Source organism: Panulirus ornatus, chromosome 43, assembly GCF_036320965.1.
Source record: "Panulirus ornatus isolate Po-2019 chromosome 43, ASM3632096v1, whole genome shotgun sequence".
Lineage (NCBI taxonomy): Eukaryota > Metazoa > Arthropoda > Malacostraca > Decapoda > Palinuridae > Panulirus > Panulirus ornatus.
Window position 1 is genome coordinate 26,784,185 of NC_092266.1, and position 14,540 is coordinate 26,798,724.

The 14,540-nt window shown below is 41.0% G+C and overlaps 1 protein-coding gene across 1 annotated transcript in view; it reads right to left on the minus strand.

Annotated features, from left to right (window-relative positions):
• The window catches only part of LOC139762423 (insulin-like peptide receptor), a 109,155-nt gene extending 95,987 nt beyond the window's left edge, over positions 1 to 13,168 (minus strand). Inside the window, 1 exon segment of the mRNA XM_071687289.1 lies at positions 12,975 to 13,168. Within this exon segment, the coding sequence (XP_071543390.1) occupies positions 12,975 to 13,031 (57 nt within the window). The 5' untranslated portion in view covers positions 13,032 to 13,168.
• Positions 13,169 to 14,540: the final 1,372 nt, after the last annotated feature.

Sequence of the window (14,540 nt, forward strand, 5' to 3'; positions counted from 1 at the left end):
CTATGGTCATCACGACGTTTGCTTCAATCTGCAGTCTATATTTCTTTGGTCGTTTCAATATGGTTAACCATGTACAGAATATGTATTGTGATGCCACGCAACTATATATGGCAAGACAATTATCATAAGAACAATAGAACGAACGCAACGTATTATTCCATTGTAAGGACATTTCTATGGACTTGCAAGAAGTAACTGAAGGACATCTTAATAATCGAGATAATCTAGTTCCATGAAACGTGAATACAATGTCTTATATACAATAACAACAGTATATGTGCTCTTGTGTAAGCTGTTTCCCCTGCAGGGACCAAGTTCATATGGGTTTCTTGGCTTCAACTACCACCTTAAAGCCCGCTTCCTGAACAGTCTCAGGATGACGGAAACAACAAGTATATAAAGAAGTTAACTGAAGCGGAAAAATAAGGGTGAAATATTCACCTGTTAATTTCATATGATGCTCACTGTTTAGTACAGGCTCGAAGCGATAATCTTAGATGTTCACTGTGATGGTATGATGAAAGTGGGCATAGTTGGCCTCAGTCTGCCACTTACTTGCACCCAACACCAATACCACACAGTCACTGATGCACAGTTCCTTAAACTCTTTGTGTACTATGTATCTTTTACATCACCACAGGATGGGGTATGAATGCACAATAAATTCAACGCAGTTGCTGCAAAAATCAAATTGCCACTGCCTCTCTATCCTCTTTATAAGCCATCTTACTTTTCTCGTTATCATGAAACATCATTTGGTTCCCTTCCATCATCAATCCAGCGAGAAGTCCTCAGGTCTTCATCACCACACAACACCGCTCACGTTCTTCCTGTCACCTCCCATCAAGAATATATATATATATGAATAAATAAATAAATTATATATATATATATATATATATATATATATATATATATATATATATATATATATATATATATATATATATATAAGGCAACGATTAATCACAAAATCACAGGCCCGACATACTAAAATTCAAAATAAAATCTCCAAACCTTCATTCATGAGTGTTTTCGGAACACCGGCCCGTCAGTTAACTGAACCGGGTCAGTACTGTGGTCTTTTTGTGTATTATCCTGCGACCAAATCATTTACAGTAGAATTAAACAGTACAATATGGAAAAAAATGAAGGTCGCTATTGGTTTTATATAACGATTTCGTACTCGACCAACAATACAGCTTTTTTTATATCAATCTTATTATTCTTTTGCCGTGAGTCCATCTATATTCCTACTGTTTACGGTTCTCTAACCTCCTCCACCACACAACCAAACTAAGTTCTTCAGTTCGTCGCCACCTTGCCTCCCATCTGCCCCCCCACCTACACCACCATCAAAACCTCCCTCCCCTGGCATCCTGTTGTGTGTGTGCCCTTGTTTACCTCTTGGCTCCGGCCATCCTCCCACGTACCCCCCCCCCCCTAGCCTTCCATCCTACCCCTAACCTATCTAATTACCTCAGCCGTAGCTCTCAGTATCAAAACTCACTCGCTCACGGGCGGGTAGTAAACAAGTCATTAATCTTCAACACAAGCGATATTGATTCAATGGGCGCGGATCGCAAAGGTTGTGCTAATCTTCCATAAGATGCTAGTCGCGCCGCCCGTTATACCAGGCGAGATTCTCACCCTAATGGCCCTTCTCGACCTCGTAGCCGTTCGACAAAGCGTCGATCTAATACCAGCGGAGGTATGTGTCTGGCGGTACGTCGAATACCAAGCGGGAGCCTTGTATCACAAAGGCCACTCAGGCCACTATACCGCTAGGCGGGATGACCCGCCGCCTACAATGTTCTCCACAACCCAAGTGTTTGCTATCAAAACACCAAGGGAGATATTGTGTTAGACTGCTATGCATTTGAGTCTGGGGATTGTGCGTATAACTGCGTCTGAGTGCGTGTATTGCATGAGCGCGAGTCTCGACGAGCGCGCTTGAGTGCATGTGGATATGAGAGTGTTTGCGTGTTCGAAGTATCAATTTTTCATATGTCGGAGACGAGTAATATTTGTCGTTACACTTCAAGAAACATTTCAATTCCGTGATATGTACACAGAAAGGAGTAAAATTTTCTAATCGACATCAAGCCAAACCGTATTCATTTTTTTCATGTGAGAATAACCAGTCAAGAAAATGCATTTAATTAGCAAGAGCCGGACTTAATTAAGGTTTAACGAGCGTGGTCGTTGTCAAAGCAACCAGGTTGTCGCGCTTGACGCGGGAAGCCTCTCTTGCCAAGGTAAGCAATCACTCGTTCACTCAATATTGGCTTTTCTGGATATGTCATCAACCTCTTTACAGCTAATGAAAACGCACCAAACTAAAGCTTCTCAATATATCTATACTTTTTTTTTCAAAAATGGATTAAAGCTGTATAACCCAGACATCAGGATGTTAGATAGACTACAAGTCTGTAAAAGGAAACCGATTTGTGTTCGGCTCACAGAGAGGTAATATTTTCCCCACTTCCAGGGTGCCTGTAAGTTTAAGGTGTGTGTGCTTACCGAGTACAATGTGTGGTAACCATTTATATCTGACCCCTTGAGCATAAAGGTAAGATAACCTGGCCTCTGATCTGACCCTTAGAAATATGAGGGTACGTCAGACGGGCGAGGCTATCATGAGAGAGGAAGGCCGACACTTAACATAAGGCACACTGCAAAAGCTGACGAGGGGAAGACTCAGCACCAGGCGAGGACAACACCGCGTCATCAACTTCTCATTGGAGACAAAACGCACCATTACAAATGTGATCCAACAAATACTGAAGAGCATCCACAACACTAAAGACTATTCAACTTTTCCAGGATGTACACACACTAAGGACTAGGTTAATGCAGACGGCAAAATTTAGGATGCATGATTACTGAAACTATTCCACAGATGGGTTCCCACAGCGTAAAAACATACTTCCTCCCTGGACAGTACAAATACTGGTCATGCCACAAAACTTATCAGAGCCAGCTACAAATAATCCACAGAGAATGAACCAGCAAACCACCGATCCACCAAGGAACAGAGCCTTTAAGCTAAGCACTGATCCACCAAGGCACCAAGGAGCAAAGCCAGCCAACCTGTGATCTATGATGGAATACACAGAGCAGTCCACTACACTATCAATGGATAGAATCACAAATCCACTATACTACCAAGGAGAGAACTGCCTAGCCACTCCACCATCAGGGACAGAATTTCCTCGCCACTTCATCACCATGGGCAGAAGTGCCTTGTCACTCCACTACCAAGGGCAGAACTGCCTAATCACCCTACCATCAGTGGCAGAAGTCCATAGCCACTACACCAACTCGGGCAGAATCACTTCAGCCACTACACCAACTCGGGCAGAATCACTTCAGCCACTACACAACCACGAGCACAACTCCCCAGCCACTCCACTAACATGGGCAGAATCTTTTAACCACTACAACACCATGGGCAGGATCCTCCAACCATTAGAACACTATGGGCAAAATCCTCCAGCCACTCGAACACCATGGGCAGAATCTTCCAGCCACTAGAACACTATGGGTAAAATCCTCCAGTCTCGACAACCAAGGGCTGAATTCCCTACCCAAAACACCACTAAAGGCAGAATCCTCCAGCTGCTACACCACCAAAGGGTATGTGTGTACATCTACTTAGCAGTTACACCAACCTACCCAGACTCCAAGAAGAGAATCAAGCCTTCCCAGACAACAGGGAGAAGGAAGACAGCCTCCCTAGACACCAGGGAGGAAAAACAGACACTAGGGAAGGAAGCCAGCCTTTCTAGACATCAGGAATGGAAACCAGCCTCCCTAGAGATTAAGGTGGGAAGCCAACCTCCTAAGACATCAAGGAGGAAAGTCAACCTACCCAGACACCATGGAGGCATGTAACGAGATTTTTCACCACTCTTCTTATCAATACAGTTACTCTGGAGGTAAACAAAACTCCTCATCTATCATCTGCACCAAATTCAATGACGTTTTTCCTGACGCCCTGTATGAAAAGGCTGCTGTCTGGTTACCACTTTCTTATCCTCATTAATTGTCGTCGGTAAGGGTTTTATAATAAATGCGTTGTAATGGTTGTAGAGCAACTGCTCTTACCCCTCTAAGATGTGTTCATCAGTCGTTTCTAATGATGGACCAAGTGATATAGGTAATCTTACAGGCGAGCTCACCATGGTGGTGGTGGTGCTGGTATTCCACCTCACCAGCGAAAGTGCTGCATTACCTCCAAGTCTATTAACATCTTACCAAAGGACGACACATCAACATCCCTACCAAATAGGTGTACTAGAATATTAAGATACCGTTCTTGATTCCCTCTAATCTCAAATTCATACCATACTTAAGTATCTCAACATGCCAAAACTAAACGTTTTTGACAAAATTTTGTTCTGACAGGAATTCTGTCGGGTCCAACACCTTACATGAGAGCTCAAGTAAATGCTGGACTGGATTACGGTGCATAATATTAGAGAAACCTTTTTTTTTCTAAAGAAATCTTTGTTGCATTCAAAACCTTAACGCATCTTGATATTTCCTAACTCCCATATTCATAGCAAACCAAGTGGGCAAATTCACTGGACTTCTTCATACGACAGAAAATTATCATATTATACACATAAAAACGTAAATTCTTCATTTACATTTGGCAGTGTACAAAACCCTCGTCAAAGTCAGAGTATTGCCATATATATTTTTGTAGCGAAATGCACTGAAATATGGGGTGAAATACTGAAATATGTAATGTGGTCTCCCTCCCCTAACAAATCTTAACGTGCTGACGTCATGAGTTATAAATGATCTAAAAACAAGCAAACGTATTCAAATATCACTTTTTTCACAAATCAAATGACAACCAATGACATTACACATCTACCTGACAATGCTCTTAATAAGGTGCATCATAACAAGCAATACTTCACGTATCAATAATTACATTAACCATACAGTAACTATGAAACAAGTCACAGTATAGTTTCACAGTGTGTGTGTGTGTGTGTGTGTCTCCCTTGCCAAGGACAGTCTTGTGTTTACCGGTTGAAAAGACTGGAACGCGAAAACACAGAACCAATCTATCTTATCTCAGCAAACTTGTGATAACATTTTTCATTCCCTTACAGCAAATTGTGGGGTCCACTCAGAACGCCTCGTGATGGAAATGAATCGTGCCCAGAAACTGTAAATATTATTCCGGCGACCCGGGGGAAAAAAAATATATTTGGAGTCTATCAGCGTTAAAGCTACTTTATGATATTAATTGGTCTTTACCGTCGGCACCAGCTCACAATGACTTGTGGCAAAATATCTTTATAATTCACGCTCGGGTTTCGGCCACGTGCAAATTTCATCCATCAGTGAATTTGATCTGGTAAGGCACCTCGCATTTCCTAAATATTTTACATTTCCATGACTTAATCTCTCGGTAGCATGTGGTAAATTTTCGTAGCGACCATTAAGCGTCCCATCTTACCAGTGATGTACAACAGATCACAGCTCATAACGAACGCACGTAACGCTCTATTGTTCAGCTCACACACACACACACACACACAGTTCTACAAACACTACATAACGGGACGTGTGGCCTCTGTAACCTCACATTGTAATCTATACCAAGTTCGCACATTCAGTCTTATTACTGTAAATTCGGAAAAATATCCTTCTACTACTTTCGTAGAAAACGTCACAGATAGTTCTCTAAAACTATAAAACATTTGATGATACAATTTTGAGAAATTGGAATGTATGGAATAATGTTTCCTAAACTCTTGTCTACTATAATCACCCCCAGAACCAGACTGGAATAACACATCTGTGTTGGGTTTTGACCACCTGACATTTAAAAACGCTAACGAGAGTATTATTCTTCGGTATCAAACTAAGCGACTTACTGTTGCTCAGTGTTCGTAAATATATTCTTGTTACATACATTCTAATGCATCACCGTCACCTCCTAGCATCTTACTCGTCATTCAGTGACGATGGATCAGAAGCGGTCGTAGATTGGGTTTGATCTTACACTCGCGCTAGAAGGCTTCGGTGCTCCGGAACCATCACAGCCACACCGGAGGATTGGTACCTTCAAAATATCTCTCTTATTAACCTCTGGTCTAGGATTTTAAGACCAAAGTTATAACCTCTGCAATCTCTTTCCTTCTATCCCGGGAAAGATTACAGTTTCCCCCAGCCACATCGTTGGGACACTGCCAGGGTTCGAGGTTAAACAATAGTTGGGGTGTGTGCAGAATGTAACTTTGTTAACCACAGCCTCAGGCAAGTGGTGGACAAAACCTTAGCAGGGGCCTTTACCTCTCCTCAGCAGGGACCTGCACCTCTCCACAGCTGGGACTTGTGCGTCCACCCCCCCCCCCCCCCTCAGGGGCCTGTATATCTCATCAGTGGCCTGTACCATCCCAAACACAAGCCTGTACCTCTCTCCAGCGCCCTCCTCAAAATCCTTCCTCTGCCATGAAATTGTTGAGTTACATATTTCATTACAAGACTGAAACGCATTAACTTTACGAATTAAACCAGTATTCATACGTTTGAATTCTCTAGTGGCATTCAAATTGTGCACACAAGTTCAACTAAGTTTTTATGATGAGCTGGAGTCGCCCACAGCAACCAAGTACCAGTAAAAACTAAACGTTTATGGTAAGAACTCCATTAAAAAACTAGATGTTCCTGGTAAGAATAAAAAAATTCATGGTGCTCTCAAAAGGGTATACAAAGTGCTGGAAGATGAAAGAGCTGTTGCATCTTGGTTTCTGGCTTACATGTGACATAAATCCTTCATTTGCCGGTCAGGAATCAGGCAGCTCTGCTGGATACATACAAGCTAGCCACACCAACTCGTTCGTGACTCTGTTTCCTAAGGGCACACACAATCATTATATACAACTTATTTCAGCACCCTTTTTTGTGCTGCAATGTTTCAAACGAAGGATTGCGACCATCGGACAGATTACACTGGCATAAATTTTTTTCACTTAAACTTTTAAATGTTCAATTATGAACAATGTATTATCATTTATGTTATGAGAGAGTTTCAATATGGAGGTATACTTTCGTACGCTCATGTTTGCTATCAAACAAATGATTTCTGGGTTTTGGCCTCCAACTGAAGATCCGCTCTACCATCACGTACCATGAAGTCATGATCATTATAAGCCAGCTACTTCCGAGGACCCCACCATGGTGGACAGAAAAGTGTGACTGAAAATTTATATCATGATTCCTAGAGGCAGCATTAGCAGTAGCGGCCGATATAACCAAAATTGTACTGCCATTAAGAAAGAAGGAAGTCTTTCAGAATACGTGTTTGTGCAACGGCCTGTGTTGTTAATACATTAGTACCCTTATAATTTCTATCCAGACCAATGGCTGGTCTCCTTCTGACTGAATATAATTACATCTTAAATCATTTATCGTGGTTATTGGGTGTCTGCCTCTACCAAAATTCTCATTAATACTGCAGAGATATTGTACGTAACTAAAGTACCTACCCTGATTTTCATATAAATGGTTTACATTTATCGCACTAATTTCAATTGCTCAGCAAACTGTCGAGTTCAAAGTAATCATTCAATAGTTACAACAAAGAGAGAATACATCTTATAAATATATCTAAGCCTGAAACTCGTAACATTACTCGTAAGTTGTAATCATTCTGGTACCACAAAATGCAAAAACATTTCTCACAAAAGCCTTGGACTATCGCCGATACACACCTGCCAGGTTTCACCGCTAGCAATCGTAAAGAAAGCAACATTTCATTGTGTTGCGTATGAAAGCTTGCAGTACTTTATTTACTTTGAATTTGTTAATTTAAAGTTACAGGCTATAATACTCAAAAATTTTACCCCATGTTAATAACAAGAGATCATAATAATGAGAAAGTTCTTTTATCACACACACACACACACACATATATATATATATATATATATATATATATATATATATATATATATATATATATAATGAAGAAAGCTATACTTACATGAGCAAAGGAATCACTTCTGTGATACCCTGTAACATACCAAAAAAAAATTCTTCACAACGATTCTTTTGTATATTAAATGATCTGGCTAAAAATTTTCTAATAGACAAATTTTCTAAAAAAGAAAAATCCAATGATAATGTTTTTCAGTCACGTTTCCAAAGAAAATTCATTTTGCCTCGCTCAGAGGAGGATACGCCTTCTGATGAATCAACATATTTCTCACACGTATATCAACATATTTCGCACGTAAACGTAAGGAAACACAAAAATTCTACCGCAAGCTTCCCATGAGGAATGGTGATGAGACCATCAGTTGTGGCTGGCGGCGGCCGCTTGCCGCAGTCCACGAGACGGGACCTCAGGACACCTACAAATGACGCCGTTCTCCCGCCCGCTCGCCTCCGTCGACCGAAAAGATTCCAACTCTTGTTATCTTGTCTTGCCTCGGCCTGCAAGCCCTGCCTCAGAAGGCTCTACTTAGAGAACTGCCCCTTATTTAGAGAGACTATGGTGTGTGTGTGCGGCGTGTGGCAGGCCTCGCGCGTTTTAAATATACCGACAAGGGTGGATGTAGTAAAACCAATGTATCATATTGATGATGGATGCGCTGGATGATTGGGGTAAGTCTAGTAGAGCCAGATATCATACTAACGGTGGATGTGCTGGTGACGATAGTGTTAGTAGAGCCAGGGGATCATACTGACGATGGTTTAGTTGGACTGACAATACGATACTGATGACGTGATCTGGGGCGTACGACAATGACGATGAAGCGGTAGAGTGAAAGTATAATAGTGGTGAACGTGGTCACCAATGTGGCAATAGAGAGGTATGATGGTGATATGTGTGGAGGTGTGAAAAGGACTGGTTCACTGGGCAACACAAATATCCAGACCAACACAGTACGACAAAGCAACAGTTATGCTGGAGTATGAGACACACAAGTAAGGCGTAGGTGGCTGCTGCTGCTGCTGCTGACTCTGCTACTTCCACCTCTCTTGCCCCCCACACAGCACACACTCCCCATCATGCCACTTCACCTTCCACCAGCCCACACATACACGCAATGATCGGCTGAGAGGCGGTGTTTTCAAACAGGTATGTATGTTTATAGCCGCCCGCCTCGTACCGGCTGCATCAGACAACAGTAACATGGACAGCGATGCAAGAGTAACAGTGATATTATTACCAACATCAGTATAAACACAACAAAACAACATGATCACCACAAGCAGCGAGAACATAAAACATTTGACCATGAATAAAAACTATAAGAAAACATGCGGTAAGGCATATCAACATTCAGCTTGTCTTGCACAACACCAACAAAGAACATTTCAACGATAAAAGCACAACCTAAGTAATACAGGCACAATAAGACGATCAGCATGGTGGAAACAAGCAATACGAATATAATGACGATAAAAGACACAATAAACAGCCAATTAATAAAATCATTCTCAACAGACTGGATACCAACACTGTTAAACTTCTTCCTCAGCAGATGTCGGTGAGGCAGGCGGGATGCCAGCAGTCAATGACAGACGTCACTATGGCAGCCGTTTCCCTTTTAACCCACTCTGCAACTACGTAATTTGTCCCTACTGTATACACAGAAAAAAAAATCTTGCTTTAAGTGGTCATTGAGAAACGACGCTGTACTTCATTTCCCAACGACGCTACATAACACCTCTCATGTCGCCGAAGAGGAGCAGACGAGCAGAATGACCAGTGCAAGGCAGCCATGCAATCACAGGACACGCTCGACAGCCAAATGCAATGCGTACTTGGGGATGGTTACACATCAAACATATAGTTCCAGTTATCAACGAACAATGAAGCACTTAACGTATTTATATATTTTCCGTATTGGAATATGAGTATGAAACTACAACTACTGAAGAACAGCTGTACATCTTTCATAGAGCTGGGAGAATCTGGCAGGGAATATGAGCTACAAAGTTCCCTTAACTGGCCAGATACATACTTGTTCCCCATTCCAAATATTCCTATGTAACTTAAGGAAATTGCTTGGAAAATGGGGTAAAATACGCAAATTGCGCAGCTGATTTTTTTCTTTTTCTTTCTTTCACCTGAGAAGGCCTCGGTTGGGGCATGTCATGCCATGTCATGTCGGTCACTATAAAAAAGTTTCGGTAATGAGTTTAGTAACAAGGCTAATGTGACCAGACTTCATCACACCAACCACTGGATGAATCCAAGTGGTCATTTGTGGTATTTTATGGGACGTAAAGATACAGCTCATACAACAGAATTTGACTAGCTGAATTTGGTTAGGTCACATCAAGTTAGATCAGGTTAGGTTAGATTAAAATCAAGAGAGTTTTTGGTCAGACCAATTTATATTTCTAGCGACTGATATGAACTGCTGCTAGTTAGCTAAAATAGTGATAAATACATTACGAATAAAAACGGCAATGGTCAATAACATCAAATACGAGTAAATTAGGCAATGGTCAATAACATCAAACACATTACGATTAAGTCAAACAATGGTCAATAACATCAAATACATTACAAATAAATCAAGCAATGGTCAATAACATCAAACACTACGAATAAATCAAGCAATGGTTAGATCAATTAATTCTAGTCTGATGTGAGTTATGTTTCGACTAAATCCAACATCCCGCAAAGAATGACAATAAAAAGCAACAAATGTCATTATCTTCATAGCTTAGCATGAAGATACGCAAAAATTCAGACGTCGAACTATATTACAAGACACTTGACTGGATTTTAAAAACATCACTGGCCTGTGACTATCAAGACGCAGGGGGAGTCGTCCAACGAATGTAGGAAATAAAAGACCAGTCACAGCAGATACGAGAGAAGCCATTAATTTCGCACCGTCTGACATCAGGCAGAGCCGCAGAAAGATTAAATGGAAACTGCATATTACAGGTGGGGAACTAGATGACAGGTCATTCACGCATCTCGTGTGTCTTCTTGTGTCTCTTTGGGTACGACATAGTCCCAGAAACATGCAGGACAATAATTCATCCTCTGTAAATGCCTCCTGACAAGAGGCACACGAATGCATGACACCTGAACGTTTGGATACCTAAGGCGTCAGGGAGATCATTCTATAGAAGAGTAATGTTCGTCCGCTTAAACACCTGGGAAAAAATATTTACGATGAACGACCTAAAATCTTTGCTTCTCTTGAAGGCTCACATAAAATTCGATTTTTTTTTTCATCAAGGGCGAATAGTTGAGAAACTATAATAAATGTGAACACGATATAATATTGGCATTCATTACGGTACGATACACACGATAAAAGTCTCTTCCCGTGTTGATCCGATGAATTTCAACATGATCAATACGTCTCGTGTTGTCTAGGTAGGGTTAGTATGCATGAATGAGAGGCAAATCTCCATATAACTATGGCAGCGCTGCTTTATAATTATTACAATGATTATAATAAATCAATATAACATCGATTATAGAAAATAACAGAAAATGTCCCTTGCAGTAGATGCATTACAGCATCACGAAAGATGGGCTACCAATGTGGGACCAGTGAGACCAGATCAATGTTCTCATATATATATATATATATATATATATATATATATATATATATATATATATATATATATATATATACTGACAAAGGATATATGTGTCAGAGGTGGAGGGAACGGGAACGAGTAGATGTGGGAGACCAAACTGGAGGTGGAAAGATGGAGTGAGAAAGATTTTGAGTGACCGGTGAAAGGCGTGCAAGGAATAGAGTGAATTGGAACGATGTGGTATACCGGGGTCGACGTGCTGTCAATGGATTGAACCAGGGCATGTGAAGCGTCTGGGGTAAACCATGGAAAGTATTGTGGGGCCTGGATGTGGAAAGGGAGCTGTGGTTTCGGTGCATTATACATGACAGCTAGAGACTGAGTGTGAACGACTGTGGCCTTTGTTGTCTTTTCCTAGCGCTACCTTGCGCACATGCGAGGGAAGGGGGTTGTCATTTCATGTGTGGCGGGGTAGCGACGAAATGAATAAGGGCAGCAGTATGAATTATGCACAGGTGTATATATGTATATATCTGTGTGTATATACATGTATACGTTGAGATGTATAGGTATGTACATGTGCGTGTGTGGACGTGTATGTATATACATGTGTATGTGGGTGGGTTGGGACATTCTTTCGTCTGTTTCCTTGCGCTACCTCGCTAACGCGGGAGACAGCGACAAAGTATAATAAATATAAATATATATACATATTTATGAACTCCCATTACATAAAAATTTCCTCGATTAGCGCAACAGATTTTCTTCTATTGAGAAAAATCGACCAAAAGAAGTAAAACACCTACCAAGCAAGACCGCGGTGGAAGTTCAGTTGGGAGTATGGTAATAACAGATTCTAGGTAGAACTGTAACGATGTGAATGATCAAAAATCGAGGTGGCATGGGCAAAATATGTCGTCGATATTCATTCCATGACTTGAGCACTATACATGTTATATCAGAATTTTCTTTAAAGAACGAAACTTTCAAACTGGTAGCAGACTGTAATAGGTATTAGTAACTCAAAGTTTTTCGAAAAACATAAAAACATAATATAATATAAAAATATAAAATAAACCTTACCCAATTTCTCATAGCATCAGATAAAATCAACCACTTACCATTATTCTGCAACTCACGTAATTAAACAATGGGATTTTTTTTCACCGTCTTAAACTGGAAATGTGAAAAATCGTATGGTGCGGGTGTGGAGCCTTGTACCGCAGTGTATATGTAGGCTATACACATCGTGGAATGGCAGGACACGTACCTATATACTGGGTAGAAGAGCACTGGATTCTCGTGTATTGTTGGGAAAATATGGGGCTATATGCATTTTCTACTAAGGACCCAAAAGGCCACGTGCTGTGGACGAGGAGGATAAGACCCCACGTGCACGAGTTGGAGGGGACACTTACCTGCTGCTGCAGGAGCCACACTTGTTGCATCAGCAGCCCCTTAGGCTCCCGCTGCATCTCTCTCCCTCTGCTACCACCAGCACAGCAGTCGATCTTGTTTAATGAAACAACAAAAATACTTTGTTCAGTCGAACCAACTGATGAACAGCCTCGAAGATTCCTGGAACGGTGCCCTCGAGTTGCTCGTAGGCGAGTTGAACGTCAACTGCACCGCATGTTTACTTGAAGCCTACGTTCGTGCTGGTGGATGCTCCTCATTGGTGCACGCACGTTGACGTCACTTCTCGCCCCCTTCTCCGATTGGTTTAATCCCACATTATGTTTATTGGCCCTTTTAAAATAGCTCTTCTTCTCCAGCTTATCATATTTTCTTGTATTTTTTTCTTTTACACCCAGATGAGTGATAAACTACTCTATAGATCAGAATATGTACGATGAAGAAGCTTGTTCTAACCATCACATTGAGTTAAACAGTCTCCAGTTACTGTAGCTTTTTATCATTTTTCGTATGTATTAAAACTTGAGAAGTAACGAACCGAGGCATTGATATGCAGTATGATTTATATAAATCTAAATTGCATTACCTCAGTCTGCTCTTAAAACCTTAAAGAATGACGTGAAAACAGATCGAATGATACTTATCCAGACTACACGCTGATATGCGTATGTTCGTCCATGTGTGTGCTTGTCCATATATCTAAGTTTGCTGCTTGGACGTGTAATTAGGTATCTGTACTGTACAGGGAGGGTTTTACTCATTTGCAGCCCCACCTCTTGATCGATGTGTACGTGCATGGGTATTCTGTACACAGGTATGTGCATATTGTCGTGTATTTGTGCTTGTGATCTTGTGAAAGTGATCCATCAGTTTCGGGTAAAGGATTGCACTCATGGGGCTACTTTTTTAATTATACAAATTGCTTAATTTGATGCTACCACTATATCTTGATATTCTTACTAGTCTCTCGTTTGAATTCTTGTTTTGACTTAAAATTGATTTATTTGTTTATTCAATAGCGCGAGTCTACTGTTTATCGATAAATGTCAAACCGACTTAGACCCTGGAAGGTTGCAATATTCTTTCCCTTCCTTCTTTCTCAAGTCGGTAATTCCATAGCTACTACCATCATACGAAGTCATAGTCTTTGTTGCCTGCCTTCAGACTTCCTTTGGCATAACTGCCTTCATGTATAGCAACATAGCTAGTGATTTATCTGTGTTAAATATATTTAATGTTATGGACGCCCGTGTAGCTGTTAGTGCTGCTGACCATGACACATTCACGTGCCGCCCTGGGTCGAGCACTTAGGTTCGAATCCTGGTTGCGGCCGTCGGTCCACAGGAACAAATGAACAGGTGTGAGAGAACAAAATATGCCTAATGATACTTCAGATGAAGATGATAGTGGACTTGAAAATGAATGCAATGAAGAATTTCGTGTCTTGTGGTGATGTTGACAGTATTGATATTGCTTCTTGAATCAACTTAGTCTGTTAAAGAGAAGTCTGTTAAAAAGAGAGGAATCAAGGACTTACACAAGTCAAAAAGTGCCTTGAGATGCTGTAT